This window comes from Osmerus mordax, chromosome 19, assembly GCF_038355195.1.
Source record: "Osmerus mordax isolate fOsmMor3 chromosome 19, fOsmMor3.pri, whole genome shotgun sequence".
Classification (NCBI taxonomy): Eukaryota; Metazoa; Chordata; class Actinopteri; order Osmeriformes; family Osmeridae; genus Osmerus; species Osmerus mordax.
In genome coordinates this window covers 5017656-5037491 of record NC_090068.1, presented here as the reverse complement: position 1 = coordinate 5037491, position 19836 = coordinate 5017656, and the positions used below count along the sequence as shown (strand labels likewise).

General features: G+C 42.7%; 1 protein-coding gene across 1 annotated transcript; it reads left to right on the top strand.

The window, feature by feature from the left end:
* The first annotated feature begins 1402 nt into the window (after positions 1 to 1402).
* rabep1 (rabaptin, RAB GTPase binding effector protein 1) lies at positions 1403 to 14995 on the top strand. Its single transcript, XM_067257296.1, has 18 exons — positions 1403 to 1538; positions 3204 to 3332; positions 3746 to 3949; positions 4341 to 4501; positions 4732 to 4851; positions 5029 to 5164; positions 5562 to 5740; positions 6073 to 6180; positions 6680 to 7150; positions 8600 to 8704; positions 9077 to 9193; positions 9382 to 9480; positions 10508 to 10648; positions 11087 to 11276; positions 12581 to 12636; positions 12956 to 13054; positions 13244 to 13360; positions 14012 to 14995. The coding sequence occupies exons 1-18, from the start codon at positions 1493 to 1495 to the stop codon at positions 14111 to 14113; spliced, it is 2580 nt and encodes an 859-aa protein (XP_067113397.1). The 5' UTR covers positions 1403 to 1492; the 3' UTR covers positions 14114 to 14995.
* Positions 14996 to 19836: the final 4841 nt, after the last annotated feature.

Here is a 19836-nt window from a genome sequence, read left to right as displayed (position 1 = left end):
AGCAGTGTTTGTAGAATCAGAATCAGAATTCGGTTTATTCGCCATGTATGTTATACAAACACGGAATTTACTGTGGCAGGGAGATGCAAAACACTAAACATATACAGATCTTAAATTAAGTAAAAGTACAAAAGTTTAACTATTTCTAAGAACTAAACAATCTAAGAATACAACAATTTAAATATAAAATAAAATATATATAAAAATAAGAATAATGAGCAGCGTGAATGGTCAACATAGTGCAATTGGATACTGAGATAAAGTGGCTTATGCATACTGAATTGCCATTAGATGGATTTATAATAGTTAAATAAGTGAATGAATGTCAATGGGAATCCTTGGCCTTGTTGAAGAGGCCAGTAGCAGATGGAAAGAAACTGTTCTTATGGCGTGAGGTTTTGGTCCTGATGGACCGCAGCCTTCTGCCAGAGGGGAGTAGCTGGAACAGGGAGTGACCAGGGTGGGAGGGGTCGGCCACAATCTTCCTCGCACGCCTCAGGGTCCTCGAGGTGTGCAGGTCCTCGAGGGTAGGCAGATTGCAGCCGATCACCTTCTCAGCAGTGCGGATGATACGCTGCAGTCTGCTCTTGTCCTTGGCAGTGGCAGCAGCGTACCAGATGGTGATGGAAGAGGTGAGGATGGACTCAATGATGGCTGTGTAGAAGTGCACCATCAATGTCTTTGGCAGGTTGAATTTCTTCAGCTGCCATAGGAAGTACATCCTCTGTTGTGCTTTTTTGGTAAGGGAGCTAATGTTCAGTTCCCACTTGAGGTCCTGGGAGAGGATGGTGCCCAGGAAGCGGAAGGAAGCGGACAGTTGTGTACAGTTGTGGCCATAAGGCAATGATACATGTTGTGTTTTGCAAAATTTGCTGGTTCAGTATTTGAGGAAAACATTTTCACGTTTCTATAGAATACTGGAATCACAGTAAGGCACATTTCATATTTTTTAAAGCTTTTTTGGGGCGAACATTTTCAATGTAAATTTCCCCCTCTTTTACAGCAGTCAATCTGTCCTAAAATCCAATCGGAATGATAGAGTGATTTCACCTGGCTAGAACTAGTTCACACTTCCCCCTGTGCTGATGATATGACTTAGGCTACTGAAATTATGTTAGCAGTCATTTTATGCCAATTGGCCCAGCAAGTTTAGCAAACACAAAATGTATGTCGCTCCCAATACATTTGGCCACGGCTGTACGTGTGTTTGGGTGTGATTATCTGAGAGAAAGAAGAAAGTATCTAAGCTTAATTGGGTACCTGCCTACACTATTGTAATATCTTTATAATACATACAATCATCATCATTATCATCATCATCCCTCATCAGCACAATCCATGTTGCCCAACTCCTCCCTTATATTCCCGTTGGCACATGCGTGGTTGGCTCTGTGTCTCCAATGACGTTGCCTTCCATGTAGTTGCCTGTTTTCTTAGACACTCCTAGCTTTCTCCCACCCCGCCGGTTATTGCAATCCACCCCAAGGAAACCATGGCCGAGGAGGCCTCGGGATCCACCCGGCCGTCCCAGCATGACGGTAAACATAGTTCTCTTTTTGGAAGTATTAGTAATGTAGCTCGCGTGGTCTCGAGCTAATCCAGGTCTGCGGCCTGTGCATCCTCGAGCTAAAATAGCCCATTCGCTATGATACCTGAAAGGTGGTAGTGGTTATTCTTTTTATGTTCTCAGTGGACGAAATCATGCATTTTGAGGCCGCATACAATATTCGCATAGTGTACATATTAGCTACATATTATGGCGTGATTGCAGATCTGTCGTAACCTTTGGGTTGCTTGTTATCCGTTGGATAGCTAACCGCTAGCCAGAGAGCTACCTGTCATTGTCAAGTTCAAAACACAACAATGACAGTCGGGGAGTTTCTGTATGCAGTTGATGTGAAGAGAAACTCCAAAACGGGTATTCTCCAGCTTCTGATCGACCCTTTTTGACCACACGCACTACTGGGAAGTCTGATCAAATTGATCATCCTTGCTGTTTAGCTTCCTAGCAGGCAATGTCAGTCCAGATGCATTTAATTGTGTCTATCCATACGGTTAGTTTGATATACAGTGTGCTTGCATTGTGTGGGTAAATTGGTAATGTTGAACAGTTCATATAATTTCAGTATAACCGTATAATTGTTTCTGCATGTCATCACTCCAGTGAGCATATCATTCTTTCAATCCACTTTGCTCTATTCATTTTCTATGGGGATATTTTAGAAATGGCTCATTTGGATGCCCTATCCTCTTAAGATAGCTTGTCAAGGTAGTAATATTTTTTTTTTCTTGACCTCATAATGTTCAACAATGTAAAGCATTTCTTTTTTATTATTAGTCCAGGTCGAGATCTCTATACGGGTGTAACATTATAACATTTATTGATTCAGTTGTGACAAGCTTTAGTCTAGGTTTTCACAATTTCTATATGGTCTGATTTGCTAGACTTCTTTAGAATAGATTCTGAATGGCATTGCATTTTACACAGGCAAAAAGACTGAGTAACGCATCAGAGGGATCTTTTAAAAATCTGCTAGAAAAGGGCTTATAATAAAGAAGTGATTTTCAGACAGCAAAACTGTCTGACACAAGCTAATCTGGTCAAAGTTAAAGGTACAAGTTCCTAGACCAGTGTAGAAACCTGCTAGAATGTACTGATGGTCAACAACTAATTTATATATTTTGAGGTGATTTTTGTTGAGTTAGTTAATATGAAGATTAATGCTATAAGTGGTCAGGAGAGTTAAGTTTTTTTGTTGTTGTTGCAAAACGAGGTTGTCTTGTTTGATTGGCTGAATTGTTATATTGACAGCCTCAAACCAATTGTGTCTATTTCTCATACATGCTTAACTAAACTCAAGTATGCTGAACTGAAAAAACAATTAAACTGACAGCGAAATAAAATGCACTTCCCCTTTCCAAGGGGGGGACTAGTTAAAATAGTATCTGAGTAGTGACTGAAATAGACAGATGGCTACTGTTTTTACATGAAGTACACTATTTCTAATCACCTGAAACTTGGTCACATGAGTGAAGCATTGCCCTCACTCCTCAGCAATAAACCCTTCATTGCTTTTATTTAATCCTGGGTCAAAGTCAGCTACTGAAGTTAGCGACCATTTTCTAAGCTAGTCTTGTTACGGAACATTGCTGAAAGGGGACCAAAACGGGTATCCTTAGTTGGGCTTTTTACCGTTTTTCAGGGGGGCTCCAGAAGCGAGTGGCAGCACTGGAGCAGGAGCGGGCCGAGTTCATCAAACTCAAACAGCAGCTGGAGTCGGAGTTCAACCAGAAACGGGCCAAGTTTAAGGAGCTCTACCTGTCAAAAGAAGGTAAGTCTTTAATACGGTTTTATTAGCTCATTTACTGGAATGGAACTGCCTTATAGATTCATACAGTTTTTCTCATACAGTGTTTAGAATGTATCTAGTTAAGAAGGCTTTTTATATTTCAGACAGCTGAAATGTGAAGCATTTTTTCTAAATGAATGAAAAATAGCAAAACCTTTGTTGCGTTTCAGAGTAGAGAAGTTCAAATTTGTTTACTTGTATTTGTTTGGACAATGTATCATGTCTGAATTCCTTTTCTGACAGGCCACTGAGTCAGTTCTCGGTTTTACTCAACACACTTCTCTTGTTCCATCCCATGCCTGCTTCCTCTTTCTCCCTCCCGACCTCCCTCTTTTCCACTTCTGTCTCCCCAACCTCCTCCCCTTTTTATTTTCTTCTTCCACACTCTCTCCCAGAGGAGCTGAAGAGGCAGGCGGCATCTCTGGAGGGTGCGCAGGCGGAGCTGGGTCGTGTTCAGACACAGCTCACTCAGGCCCAGGCTGAGATGGAGAACATCAAGGAGGTGGCGACCGTGTCAGAGAGCACTAAGCAGGAGGCTATCGACCAGGTCAAAGGCCAGTGGCAAGAGGAGGTGGCATCGCTGCAGGCCATCATGAAAGGTAGCTCAGCTAAGAAGCTAAGGCTGGTTATCCGTATTGCTGCATCCCACGTTGGGAATTGATTATGTTATGGACTGTTATGACTGAAGTTCGGTTGCTGTTATATTTTCCCATTTGGCCATAGGTAACTAAGCTCTCAAAGCCATAGTATCACCCATAAGGTTTGTAGAAGGAAGTTATTTGAACCAGGAATATCATCTCACGCAGTACACCGAGTTAGACGATTGGCGGTTAACACAGCATCAGAGCTTGAGTTCTGGCATTCTAGCGAGCCAGCAATAAACCTGAAAAAACACTTGACCCCTCTCAAGCTGGACAGGCAGGGTGACATGACCAAACAGTGCTACCAACAACAAACAGTCCAGTCAAGGCTCTCTCCCTGTCCTGTCAGACACCGTGACCGAGTACGAGGTGCAGTTCCACCAGCGCTTGGAGCAGGAGAGGGCGCAGTGGGCCCAGTACAGGGAGGCCGTGGAGAGGGAGATGGCCGAGCTGAGACGCCGCCTCTCGGAGGGCCAGGAGGAGGAGAACCTGGAGAACGAGATGAAAAAAGTGCGTTGGCGGAGTTGCGGATGTTTCCGCTTTCTAAAATGGAGGTCTCTTTCGCCTTGAGACAGAAAGTACCACGTATCCCCTTTCCATGTTGTTTTTCTGCTGAAATGTCAATGTAGCTTTAGCATGCTAACTCAGGTCATAAGTCATGGCATAATGTTATAAACTCGGGTTGTTTCATAACTTTATTTTGTTAAAAGTTGTTAAAAGTCTTTAATTTCTCCTGTCAGGCCCAGGAGGATGCTGAGAAGCTGAGGTCAGTAGTGATGCCTATGGAGCAGGAGATAGCAGCTCTGAAAGCCAAGCTCACCACAACAGAGGACAGGGTGAAGGAACTGGAGGCTTCCAAGGTGCAAACACGTACATACATTTGTATACACATTGGTTATACTTTTCAGTGTGACTAATGTCATAAAAGCAGTAATAATTTCTTGTATATCTACCAAATCGCTGGAAGAGGACACATAACAAGGCCATTGTTTTTGGACTGAAGACCTACCAGTTATTTGGGTGTGGTTTCTCTATAGGTGAAGGAGCTGAACCACGTTCTGGAGGCTGAGAAGTCGTGTCGCACAGATCTGGAGATGTACGTGGCCGTGCTCAACACGCAGAAGTCTGTCCTGCAGGAGGACGCCGAGAAACTACGTAAAGAACTTCATGAAGGTGACTCATAATGCACAGTTTTGTCCAATGACATTGAGGGAAGTTTAGCGCCTTTGACATTCTTACATATCAGAGTTAATCCTTTTTTCCTTTTTTTGACACTTTGTCCAAAGTGATGAACAAATAGTGCTAAGCAGTGCAGCAGATAATTCGAGAACTAAAAGTTCACAGTTTTGTTCACCAAGACACAATAATTGAACAAAAATGCTTAACTAGCCTGCAATATTCATCCCCTTTCTAAAATGGTGTTTTTCTCCTCTCCCTCCCTCTCACTCCTTCCTTTCTGTCTTTTCTCTCTCCTCTCCCTCCTTTACTACTCTTTCTCCCCTCTTTCTCTCACCCCTCTCACACTCCCCCCTCTCTCTCTCTCCTCCCTCTCTCTCCATCCGGGGGTCAGTGTGTCACCTGTTGGAGCTGGAGCGCCAGCAGCACAACCAGCTGAAGCACACCTGGCAGCGGGCCAACGACCAGTTCCTGGAGTCGCAGAGGCTGCTCATGAGGGACATGCAGCGCATCGAGAGTGTGCTCTCCTCGGAGCAGCTGCGCCAGGTGGAGGAGATGAAGAAGAGGGACCAGGTACCAATGCTGGCACGCTGCCGGCCGCAACTCTGGCCCTGGGCTCTGATTGTAGCATGCCGTTTGGTTTTGGGGAAGCCAATGCTGCCGTTGTGGTTGAGTGTAATGGGGTTAATTACATTTGTAGGGCTATAGGGGCACATTGAAATAGGGTGGCAGTTGTCTGAGGTCATTTGAGGTTCAGTGCATGTTTCACAGATCCAGACATGTTTTGTGGGTATGTTGGTGTGTGGTTGTGAGTGTTTGTGTGTGTGTGCGCAGCTACGAAATACCAAGTCTGCTCCAGTTGTGTGTTTAACACATCGTGTGTCGTCATCCCCCCTCCCCCCCAGGAGGAGTACGAGAAGGAAATGATCAGCCAGACGAAGGAGAGGCAAGAGGAGGATGGCGACTTCACCGAGCCTTTAGACGACTCATTCCTCGGCCTCAGCATTGAAGAGGTGAGGCAGATAGGGTTCCCCGAATACCCCGACCTTGCATACTCACCCTCCCGATATGGGATCTTCCAGGACAGTAGATCTTCATTTTCTGACCTCTCTGATTTTTGAATGTCAAATAGGAGAGGGTCTTAAAATCACCTCAAGTGACACCACAAGGTTGCAATGACTAAACACACATGCTTAAAGGTTAACCCTGGCTAACCGTTCTACTGAAAACTTAGTAGTTAAATGCTGCAATGCCATAATCTCGAGTGCCTTTCTGCTGTAATTATTTTTTAACCTCAACCACATCCATTGTTACAAGTGCCTCAAAAACTTTAAATTGATTCAGTTCAAAGAGCTACTTTGAAGTTAGACTGCCGCTCTTGTATTGCACTCCCCAACAGCATTGTTTTATCTCTCCCACTTCTTGAACAGACTGTTAAATTACACATAATCTCATGCAAATCACCACAGTTCTGAATATGTGACCCATTGTTCCGTATCTCCTCTCCTCTAGCCCCACACCAACCACAGCGGACATGGCTCCATGTACTCCTTAGACACCGAGGTGGTGGCCGGGGGGCCCCTGGACCCCTATAAGGAAGGCCTCCGTCGGGCTCAGTCCACTGACAGCCTGGGTTCCTCCTCCGGGGCCCTCCAGGGCATGCAGCAGGGCCTTGGGGGCCACAACCACAAAGCCAAGTCGGCCAGCCACCTGGACGAGTCGGACTTTGGACCCCTGGTGGGCGCGGACAGCGGGGCTATTGAGGGCTTCGGGGACACGGTTTCCGTCAGCTCCATTCAGCTGACGGCGGGTCACTTCCTGTTGACGAAGGACCAGGAGAAGGCCATCAAGGCCATGACGCCGGAGCAGGAAGAGACTGCTTCCCTGCTATCCAGTATTTCCCATGCCCCCGACACGGCTTACCTGGCCCCCTCGGGATACCGGCTGGTCAGCGACAGCGAGTGGAACCTGCTCCAGCAAGAGGTCTGTCAGAAGGGTTTGGGGTTCTCTTGTGTGTTTTCATTGTTATGTGCAGGGCTCAACATTAAAAAAAATTGGCACTGGCCCCACTGGGCCAGTGGGTTTGAAACTTACTGGCCCCAAGACAATTTTTACTGGCCCCCACTCCAAAAGTTGTAATTTATCATTGTTACAACAAAACAAAAGACTTCTAAGTTGTGTTATTCTGTTAACATGTTTAACCATTTATTAAACACATCCTGGATATAAAAAGAACAAAAATGAAATCACATTTCTAGTGATAAAAAATAAAAAGGTAATAGTCAGCAAAACAATTGACTTTTAACCTCAAACATGACGTGTTCTCTTCCCCGCTGACAGCCATCTCTGCACAACTCTGTCAGGCTGAAACTGAAACCTCTGGTCTCTCAATGCTAATATATAAAAGCTTCCATAGCATTTCATCAGTATGATACTAAATACCCAAGTCGACACCATTCTTCTGCTGCAGTTCAATAGCCTGGGGGAACGAGGTGAACGGCTGGCCCGTCTTAATTACGTGATATGCCGTTGTTATAAGTCGTGCAATAACACGATGGGCATCTACATTTTAAATTCCTGACCAGCATGGTCAACGGCCTGGAAGATGTATTGTCAACCATCCGCTTAGCTGTCACGCAAACCAGGTGCTGTCTGCTAGCATGGCTGGTCAGGGATTGTTTTCGAAAATTGTCGGTGCCTGTGTAAAAAAGATCCACTTTTGTCTGCTTTAGACGGGAACATACGACAGACGACACAGTGCATCTTCGTTCCATAAATAAAAATGCTTCCGTTTGAGCTCGTAGCTCTACTTTGCTGTCATCGTCACTTTATTGTCTCGCGCCAGTTGTTAAAAATGTATCGAGATTAGAGAATTACAATTTGACAACCACTCGTCACTCACTACTCAACTCTTGATTTGCCAACTGTGCGCCCCACAAGCTGAAGTTATTTATGCATTTAGCAAAACATATGAAGGATGTTAACTTTTACAATGCGAATTTTTTTTTTCAATCAATAATTTGTAGTGGCCCGATCGGGCCAGTGAGTTGCTAGTTTAACTGTCCCGACGTTACTTTTTACTGGCCCCGGGCCATCGTTATTGTCGAGCCCTGGTTATATGTTTTTTTGCACATCTGGTAGGGTGCCATTACCCAAGGATCCCATTGTCATATTCTTCTGGAAAAGTGCAGGATATGATGTGTAGGGTTCACAAATGTTTACCGTATGAGTACTGTACATCTCCCCTCTCTACTACTGCTGTTTTTCCTATTTCATATATACTTAATAATTCTGTGTTTAGTATTGACATTTTCAAGCTAGCTAGCGGAACAACTTCTTTACTACCGTGAGTTGTTTATGGGTGTCGGTGCTCTTGTCGGCTTGATTTACTTTGTGGTATTCCTAAGTGCGTTCTTGGCCGTCTGTTGCTAGGTGAAGAACGCAGGCAGGAAACTGGGAAGACGCTGCGACATGTGCTCCAACTATGAGAAACAGCTGCAGGTCATTCAGGGCCAAGAGGCGGAGACAAGAGATCAGGTGACCTCTCCTGCCCCCTCTCTCTCCTACTCTCTCTTTCTGTCTCTCTCTTTCCCTCCCTCAGCTACAGTAGCATTTTGATTGCTGCTTTCAGCCTTCCGACTGTCTGAGGATGAAATTGGCCGTTTGGGTCGGGGGAATAGTAGGAATCACTGTTGTTCCGAAATCATTTTGGGCTGATGAAACATCATGCCATCTGTTCACAGTCAAAACCATTTGTTGTCTGGGAAATTCCAGCAGCCTCAAATTTGCCAGAGTGGAATAGACTTGGCGCTGTTTACGGTTACTAACTTGGTGCCAATTGGTCCCTGTGCCAGCCAGTCCTTGTGCCCGTCTGTTCCATTCACATAGCTTTGGTCTGGCGTCTGTCAGGTAAAGAAGCTACAGGTGATGCTGCGGCAGGCCAACGACCAGCTGGAGAGAACCATGGCTGAGAAACAGGAGCTGGAAGACTCCGTCAAACAGGGCAACGAGGAAACCACTGTCAAGGTCTGTTCCCCCTCGTGCAACAGACACACGTGGTCGCTTGTGTCGTTTTTTAATGCTTACGCCTGTTATTTAGAATGAGTTGCTGGAAATCAAGCCAACAGGCTTTCTATGTTCAATTTTGGAGAAGAGACAAAGACATTGCATATAACTGTGATGATCCTCATTGCTGACTGGTTGTTGTGTTCCAGGTATTGGCTCTCGTACAGAGAGTGCAGGAATCTGAGACGCTGCTAACCACACTACAACAGGCCTTTAGTCAAGCCAAGAGGCACACCCAGGAACAGATGGTGAGCACCTATCCCATAGCACAACCAGCCCCAATATAGGCTTTTACAATGTCTCTGAACAGTCCTATCCAGCCAGGGCGCATTTATCAGCCAAAAGCATTTGTACATTACATTTAGTCATTTATCCAAGACATCCCATCTTATGCATATGCATGGTATTTACTGATGCAAGAAACTTGAGTGAAAATTATGTCTCTCCTGCCAGAGAGAGAGAGAGACACAGTCAAACACATATCGGGCCAGTCGATTGGCTCAAGCAGATGGTCATCCAAAAATATTTTTTTATAGAATTATGGGAAGAATAGGGATACGGTTAGGGTTAGAATACGGTTACAAAGAGGTTGAAAATGTCAGAAAAGTTTCCAGGAATTTCCTGGAAAGTTTCTATGGGAATTTTCATTCGCAAAATGTTCCTTGAGAAAAAAAATGGCATATTTCCCGTTGTACATTAACTCAATAGGCTAAATATACTATTTGACTAAATAATAATGAACACAAAAATGGTGTTAACCTCCTTATTAAACTAAGTTGCACTATATACAGTATATACTGTGTGTGTGTGTGTGCGTATAAATACAGTATATACACACACACACACACACACACACACACACACACACACACACCCACACACACACACACATATATATACATACACATACTATATATATATTTTAATACCAGTACATGTGAAAAGTTACTCTTTGACACGTGTAAACACCCCCATCTAGTACAAATTCAGCGGTATTGCAATTCACTGCTTGCCCTGTCCATGCTTCCATTACATGAGCAGTTAATTCTTACAACACATGTAGACACAGGTCTTAGTATCTCAAAAAAATCCCCATTTTATGTTTATTTCTCAATATTCTCCAGTAAATCCCCATGATTCTTATTAGTTTCTGAATAGTCCCTAATCATTTTGAATATTCCCACAGAAAGTTTACACCTCCTGAAAATTCCAAAGACTTGACAACTGTAGAGAGAGTGACACGTGATTTGATGTTGTTTGTCTGCTGTGTCCCAGGCAGTGCTGATGCAGTCCAGAGAGCAGGTGGCAGAGGAGCTGAGCAGGCTGCAGAAAGACAACGAGAGCCTGCAGGGCAAACACAGTCTCCATTCATCCCTCCAGCAGCAAGAAGACTTTAAGCTACCCAACACCGTGCAAGTACGAGCTCTGTGTTGTCGGAGTGTGTGTGTGTTGCAGGGAGAGGGAGGGGTTTGAGAATGTAATGTAGAATGAATCATAGCCACGGCACTGTAAATAAAGGCTGAGGCTTAAGTCATGCAAAGATGTTTGAGGCAAAGGGCCAGCCACTCATCCAATCTTCTCTTTACTATCTCCCAGGAGTACTCTCTCTCTCTCTCTCTCTCTCTCTCTCTCTCTCTCTCTCTCTCTCTCTCTCTCTCTCTCTCTCTCTCTCTCTCTCTCTCTCTCTCTCTCTCTCTCTCTCTGTCTCTCTCTGTCTCTCTCTGTCTCTCTCTGTCTCTCTCTGTCTCTCTCCGTCTCTCTCTTGATAAAGATAACTGTCTATAGATAAATATGATAATATTATGATATATCTATGTGTCATGTATGACATAAAATACCATCTTTTTTTACCAGGAGCTCCAGCCCCTGGTACTACAGCTGCGGGAGGACATTGTGGCGGTGCGCACGGCAGCAGACCACCTGGAGGAGAAACTGAAGGCGGAGATCCTGTTCCTGAAGGAGCAAATCCAGGCAGAGCAGGGTCTGAAGGACAACCTGGAGGACACGCTGCAGCTGGAGATAGAGGGCTGCAAGGAGGAGATAGGTGAGACGTCACGCCTTCATTCACTGGACTTGGCATGCCAGTGTTATATTGGGAGTAATGCGCTGTTGGCCTATATGCAACTTGGGTTCTGCTGGTGCAGATGGGGGAGTATTGGGACTCGTAGCAAGGAATTGACAGATTTACCTCCTTTTACATGTAACCTGTAAAATACAGGATAGGAATAGTGATCCTCAAGGCTATTCCCCCCATGTCCCCCATGGCAACATGACGTGTTAGTGTGAGTGTCTTGGTTAAAATGGCGGACCTAATATGTGCCTGGGCACGTACGGCTGTTCAGATTCACAGTGACACACTTAATAATGTACAGTAAAAGTCCCTCTCTTGACCTTTTGAACTTGTTTCTGGGAGATGGGGTTCTTACACACTCTGAAGATTCTTTGTCCCCTCTCTTTCCTCCGCTCCTTTCTTCCCCATTGGTGACTGTTGTTCAGACATCCTGGAAGGTATGAAAACGCGCTGTGAAAAAAAGCCCGCTGTGTGTGTGCGTGTGTGCGCGCGTGTGTGTGTGCGTGTGTGTGTGCGTGTGCGCACATTAGTACCTTCACATGATAGACTAATGATGGAATGGAAATGAAACTCATTCACTGCTTTTCATGTTTGCTTTTGTACTTTGATGTTTGGACATGGCATGGGTATGAAGGGTGCATTGACCTAAAAACTGTCATGGTACATAGCGGCATATGTGGTTTGTAAAATTGTGCCATTGATGTGCACGGCTAATAATACCACTAATAATACCACCTATAGGATGTAACATAGTGGCTTGATTAGTTATCCTTTCACAGGAAAATTAATTGACACTGCTTGTTAATAGTTTGTTGTTTCCGCTAAATAATTACACATGTAAACAAAACAAAAAACAACAACATTGGTGAGTTGGATATTTTTGCACATAGTGATTGCACTCGTGTTTGATGCCTTTACATTTGCCTCTAAGTTTACTTGTAGCTTCAAATATATACATACTTCATATTCACATCTACATATTTAATATCGTTTTGGAGGATGTTATTTGCACTAGAGTAATGGTGTATTTTTATACTTGTTGTCAAAAAACACTTTTAGGGCAGTTTTGTGTTATATTGCTTTGTAGATTACTAAGATACACACACCACTCCCCCTCCACCCTCAACACGTCTCTCCAATCAATTATTCATGAATTGCAGACTCAGTTTTCCAGGCACCCCATTAAAAAGCCTGAACGCATGTCTGGGGTCGACATTCACATTATCTTTGTCATGGCTCTGTAGTAAGTCTGTATCACCGTCTCCTCTTTTACCCAGCGTCCTTTTCCAGCCTGAAGACTGAGCTGGAGCGAGTGAAGGCAGAGAAAGAGCAGGTACACTTTCCCAACATAGGGCGGAAGCTTACAGTTAGACTTACTCCCCTCAACTGTGGAACTGGGAGTGTACCACTGTGGATAAGATCCACTGTGATGTTGATGACTTCGGACAAAGGGGAATAAATGACAGTGTGTTGAATCAAGGCTAAATAGACAGACACATTTTGTAGAAGACATTTGAATGCATACCATAAAAAATATCGGGAATGCTGTTAAATTGGCTCTAGCAGACTGTTTTAGTGATGATGCTTATTCATAAATACTGTGGACACTGATAAATGGATAGTTGCTGACAGTACGTTGACACTCCCCTCAGTTGGAGAGAAACCTAGCAGAGAGGAGCCGGACGTTGGAGAGCGTACACAGCCTAAAGACCAGCCTGGAGGAGCAGATCAAGGAGGTCACAACAGCCAAGGTCAGAGGTTAACACACACACACACACACAGGTATTGCCATCTTTCCCCCGCTGTCTCAAACGTTTGTTAACTCCTGACACGTGAGAGGGCGCCTGACTCCCCTGTGACAACGGTTGCCTGACCTCATCTCATATTGGTTTACGTGTGTGTGGGTGTCTGGTACGTGTGGGTGTGTTGCTGGTGGACAGACCGCCCTGGAGAGCCAGGCACTGGATGAGAAGGACAAGGCTCAGCGGTTACAGACGGAACTGGACGTCAGTGAGCAGGTGCAGAGGGACTTTGTCAAGCTCTCCCAGACCCTGCAGGTAACAGCAATGTTAAAGTTAGCAAGGTTGCACGTTTGAAACCGAATGTCGTTTGTACCGGTGGGGTTTATAGCTGGAGGTATTCTTCCGAAATGTGTTTTAATGTTGGGATTTGTTACGTCCTTTTATGAAGCTATTAGTGGACTGCTACTACCTTTGTGTCCAAGAAAAGACAATTGTTTGTATTGTTAACTGTAGTTGAAATGGATTTATCTGTCAAGCCACAACTGTAATACACTGGTAAAAATAGTGTATCAAAAGGGATTGGAACACTGTGTGTGGCACTGTCTACTCCATTTCTAAACAAGAAACCACAGGTAAAAAAAGGATTTGGCATACATTTTTTAAATTCCAACATTATCAGTAATGTGGGCTAAAATGCAGAAATTGGAGATTAGATGAACATCCTAGTATTCAGTCACTTAAAAACAAACATATATTGTGTTCTTAGTGACTTTCTTCAAAAGTTCCCAAAATAATGTTGGTAAGTGTGAACGCTTTAAATGGTAGTCACTCATTGACAATATGAATATAGTGATTTACCACAGTAGTTGTAGTGGTAATTGGTGTAGTAGTTCTCAGTAGAGTTGTGTGTGTGTTTATATATTGACCAACAAAATAAGCCAATCGGTGTTCTCTTCATACTCTCAGGTCCAATTGGAGCGAATCAGGCAGGCCGACTCTCTGGATCGCATCAAAGCAATTCTTAATGACACCAACTTGACTGACATCAGCCATCTTCCAGAGACATGATACTATTGGTTGACACTGCATACCCCGACCGCCTTCCAGTCTCCACCTGTCTCATTGGCCCAATGACATTCTCCCAAGCCCAACCCCTGACCATCACTACCACAGAATAGTATGATGAAATGGTTTGGGGATGGGAAAAATGTCCAAGATGGAGGATGGGGAAAATCAGTCTGTAAGGAGATGAAAGGCCTTTTTCTGTACAAGAGGATTTGGAGCTTGTCTCTTCAGAAGTGACAAGGAACATTACTACTAAAAGATTGTAAATAACAAAATAACTGTTTATGGTGGATTGAAGCTTCCCTCCTCTGTGTGTGTGTATGTATGTGTGTGTGTGTGTGTGTGTCTATCCCTGGTTTCTACTGTAGATATGGGACTGTCCATGTTAGCTAAACCAAAGAGGAGTTTGTAGTCTTCTGAGGCACTTTTTCATCTACAACTTCTCTGTCAGGTAAAATGGGATCAAACGGATCTGCACTCTTCTCTGCTGTTTTGGCAACAAGCAGATGAATTTCCCTTTTTATTTCTATCTCACCATCTATGTATCTTTCTCTCCTTATTTCTCTTTCATTCTCTAACTCTGTTCTTTTTTTCCTTCTTCGTAATTTCAACTTGCCTACGGCAAAGACTTAATGAAGGAGATTTACTGAACATATTTGTACATAACGATGTATACAGGATATATATTATTGCATTGATGAAGTCATTTGTTATCCCCCCGTCATAATAATCAGACCTGTGTTCCTTCTGTAGTCCACATTAACCATTTCACTAAGAATCTACCGCTACTGCTACATGATTAATGGTTTGCTCCCACCACACCCCCAGCTCTGATGGTTGGTTGGTATGATCTGCCTCAATAAAGCCTGTGGTTTCAGAACTGTACTGTGTCTCAAGCGGAAGACTTTATTACAGCTGCCGAGAGGGGCTTCCCTCATTTCATTTCCCCAACATCGCAACCTCGGGCAGGTCCACCAGCAGTATAAAGCAAAAACTTTGCTTGACGACCCTTGTACGTTTTCTGAGATAAGGAAACTATTTAAGACTACTTTCACACAGAGGATCATGGACAATGACCTTTTAAATAGTGAGCATTTTTTTATTGTAAAAAATCTTTACAACTAAAGCTACTGATACTGTTGATTTCTTATTGACAGATAACGATACACGTGAGAAAAAAATTTAACAACTATTCTTTATAATAAAATCTACATGTTTATAATTTGTGTGTGACAGGACTGCTGAATATTGAGAGATGCTCTTGTTTTTATATTCATTCATTTAGTTAGATAAAATACTAATGACTTGACCTGGGTTTGATGTTTTGTTTTCTGTGTTGGAATTTTTTTTTTTCAGGCCATACCACTTACTGTGAAGATTTTGCGTGTTATTGAAGAGTTGAGCACATGATCACAAACCTAACTAAACTCCAGTAGAGAACAATTGAAATCACCTAATTGCTTCAGAGATGTACTCATTGAAATTTGTATGCCATGAAAATCTCTTATTTTGACGTCAGTGTTGATCAGAATCTCCATCAGTCAAGTGCATCGCTTGTTTAAAAAAAAGAAAAAATAAGTGAATAGGACCACCCCTTTTTTTAGAAAAACCCATTTGTTCCCCACAATTATTAAGATGGTGGAAGTTGGACAGTAGTTTTGAGAAAGTGGATATGTACTGCTGAGCTGTGATTTCTTAAAATGATTTCTTATCTTGCAAGTGGTGGTCAGACCTGGGAACTTGGGTGGATTTAATTCAGTGTGGGCTTGTGGGTTGATGCATTGGTTCTCCAATGAGGTAAGTGGAAAACTCAGTGCTTGAGGTGGCTCTCTGAAAAACCATAAAGCATGACTCAGCAATCCATAAAGAAATGTGTTTTAACACTGCTGCTTATCTCTCCTGAATATAAATACATAACACATGACAATGTGATTTTAAGGATATATTTAAATCACAGATTCTTTGTCTTGCTTGTATAACATCTCTAACAAACATATACATTTGAACTGTAAATCTCTTGTGTTATATGACCATAAAACATGTTATGTCTTTATTTGTCTGCTTCACAAAGGTTTGTGAATCACTCAGACTGACACTGAGATACTACATAGGATTGGTCATGGCTTTAAGTGTGGATGTTAAAATGTCTAATTTGACTCTTCAGGCTGCGAGCTTTGGACAGTTGTCCCCCTTCCTTAGTCACTTGTATCGTATTACAACTGAATTACAAAACATTGACCTTTTCAATAAATGCACACTAAGTCTATGCATCCACCTTCACTTGATCATATCTGCAAAGGTGCCTTTTGATAGTGGTGTGTGATTTGGATGTAAAACTGTCAAAGTGGATTATTGAGGGCTCAAACTGTAATTGGAATACCAGTGAACATTAAATTGGCTTGTGTTAGATCATTTATATATGTAATGTGTCCCGCAAGACACAGTCGTTCTGTTGTATTGTTAGGAATCTCAGCTTAAACAGGACACAACTGTTAGCATGGTTTAATGTTTTTGCTTTGCAACACTTCTGTACAGTACTGTGTACATATTTCTGCATATAACTAATAAACCAAAATGTAAATATAATTGCACAGCAACAAGGACTTGTGTCCTCAGTATGGCAGGCATGGTAATATTGTGATGGGAAAGATAACACTTAAGGGAAATACACTTGGTAAAGGCAATGTTCAGGTATGATAAGCAAATTTTGTGAATGAAAGGCACTACGGTGTTCATTTTAGGACATCCTCAGATCTCAGACTCAAGTGTCAGACTCATACGAAAAGGCGTGAAGTCTCACGCCAAAAGTCGTCAGACTCAGGCAAAACGACTTAAGTCTCAGAAAAACCTCTGTCATTCTCAGACAAAACGCTGTCAAAGTAAACGCCGTCATTCTCAAGCAAAACGCTCTCAAACCAAACGACATCATTCTCAGACAAAACGCTCTCAAACTAAACGGCGTCATTCTCAGACAACGCTCTCAAACTAAACGGCGTCATTCTCAGACAAAACACTCTCAAACCAAATGACACAATTCTCAGACAAAACACTCTCAAACCAAACAACATCATTCTCAGACAAAACGCTCTCAAACTAAACGGCGTCATTCTCAGACAAAACGCCCTCAAACTAAACTTTGTCAGAATCTTTTTTTGTCAAAGTTAGCTAGATGAGGGAGCTGTTGACGAGCTTTCTGAATTAGCTAAAGTAGCAGCTTTCAAAGTAAATAGTATCCGCGAGCACATTTGCAGGCAACTTTTATTGACGTAAGCAAATACATGGGGTGCTAATTTACCCATTTCGGATTGGTTTCAAACTTAGCAAAAATCAGGAAAAAAAATTATATGAAAAAGCTAGTAGTATGAGCCAGGTTCGAGAATCGAACAAAAATTATTGGGGGAGATAGTTTTGTAAATGTTGACTGGAGTTAATAGAATAAAAACGACCGGAAGAGCCGGAAGTCTAACAAGAAATGCCACCTACATCCATAGATATATATAGAGATGTCTTACGGCGGAGTCTAGAACGTCCGCAAATGGCGGCCATCTTGCTACAGTCAACTCGCTCATCCATAACATTGTGTTGATGCTACATGTACTTTTTAAATGACCATAACTTGCTCAATTTCCAACAGATTTTTAAACGGTTTGGTTTGTTATCAACGTCAGAGATGTTGTTATGCCACTGCATACTTATGAATATATATATATATTTTTTATATAGAATAGAAGCATGCAGTGACATAACAACATATCTGACCTTGATAACAAACCAAACCGTTTAAAAATCGGTTGTAAATTGAGCCGAATCAGTAAAATGATCCGAACTTCCCATCACTAGTACGAATACAGCTATGTATCGTACAGGACTGGGTAAGCAACCACACAAACGATTAGTTTCTCCTCCACCTTGAAACTTAGAAAGCTAGAAATGTTTACCATGGTTGCTACGTTACGAGAAACAAGAAAACACTCCGATTGGCCCAGCGAAAAACTCAAAAACTCAAACTCAAGCAAATCTCAACTCGGTCGCGTCGCTACCCACAATGCACCATGCAAGCGATTCGCCTGGCTCCATAGAAAATGAATGGAAAACATGTTGTTATTCTACGACGTTACCGGCAGAAGATAGAATCGCGATTCAAACAGTACCATCTGCTAACTGAAAATATGCCCCCCAAAACGTAAATAAGCTTGACATTTATTTAGTGGAAAATCGCTCATTCAGAAAAAGCTCGCTGGTAGCAATCATTGTCAGTAACAACGCAAAATGCGATATAGCCCTGTGTGGAGAAGCTGCCCCGGTAAATTCTACTACTACGGTACAGTACTAGACTACTGCTGTGTTCGTCTTGGTAGCGATTGCGTTGGTTGAATTAGATTTAACGTTCCGTTGTACGGTTTAGGCTGAAATTAATAATTTTCATGTACAGATTGACAAAGTTTAGGCTGTGGCAATGAAGTTCAGGTTAGTAGTTAGATAGACTTTTGATTTAAGTAAGGGGAGTGCCGAACATGTTCTGTCGCCGTTTGACTTCCTAAACAGCTGTGTAGCTTGTAGTGTCTCGTGTAGCTTGTAGTGTCTCGCGTAGGCTACTGCGTTGCAGTGATACACTGGATTGAAACCACAGGTAATGATAATTTCACCCACAAATCGTTTACTTGTAATCTAATGTCATAATAAATCCTACAACGAAAATGTATGTGAGGAATGTTTATTTTAACGATTGAAAACAGATACATCATAGACCACTGTAGTATGTGTTGCCCGGGCAACACAGGCTAATGTCATGATGCTAATACTTCAGTGAAATAGTAGACTACTGTTTCCGAAAGTAGATGTACTTCCTTAATAATATCAGCTTATATTGTACATTACACATCACAATTGTGTGTCATATCACAAAGTAAAATGAGTAAATAGTTATCACCCTGGCCTCTTTTCTTGTGGCGTTTCTGCAGCTGCCTTGCAGTAAAGCTATAGTTAGCCTAGCTATCCCCCAAGTTAACAGATGCGAAACGAATGTTCTGCCAAAGGTAGTCACGCGTGTTTTCGTGACGTTAGTGACGCAGTGACGTTAGTAACGTCAGTGACTGTGGCTACCAAATTAGCCACCGTTAGCTTCACTTTTCGCCACAAAAACTTAACTTAAGCCTAAACCATGCAACGGAACGTAAATTCCAATAGAAGCAACTCAATCGCTACCAAGACGAAACTTTTGACACCTACGTTGTCTATGTAGGCCAAATATTGACTGAGTTTTAGGGGGGCAAAAAGAAATAAAAATAATAATAATATATATGTGAGAGAACAAAGGTTGCGCCCTTGCCGAAGGCAAAGCACACCCAATTAAGCAGCACTGAACTATAAGTAAAGTACAAAAAAAGTGAAAATAACAAAACCTGCAATTATTACTTGTGAACGAATATCATTCAAGTCTTACTAAACCTAGTCACGCGCGAAAGTGAACGAGGTAAACAAATCCTTTCTGTTTCCTCTTCTGAGCCTGCAGGTCACGTGAAAAATTATCCAAAGATCCGTATCCGAAGACCCAGTCAAAATGAACGAATCGTTTGTTTTTGCTAGCTACCAGTACTGAGCCTATGCAGGTCACGTGAAAAACGTTCCAAAGACTCGTACCCGGCAGATGATCGAATCGTTCCTCCCAACCGTGTCTTCGGATCAATGTTTCGTTCTTCTGACAACCGGGTCTTCTTGATTCGTTC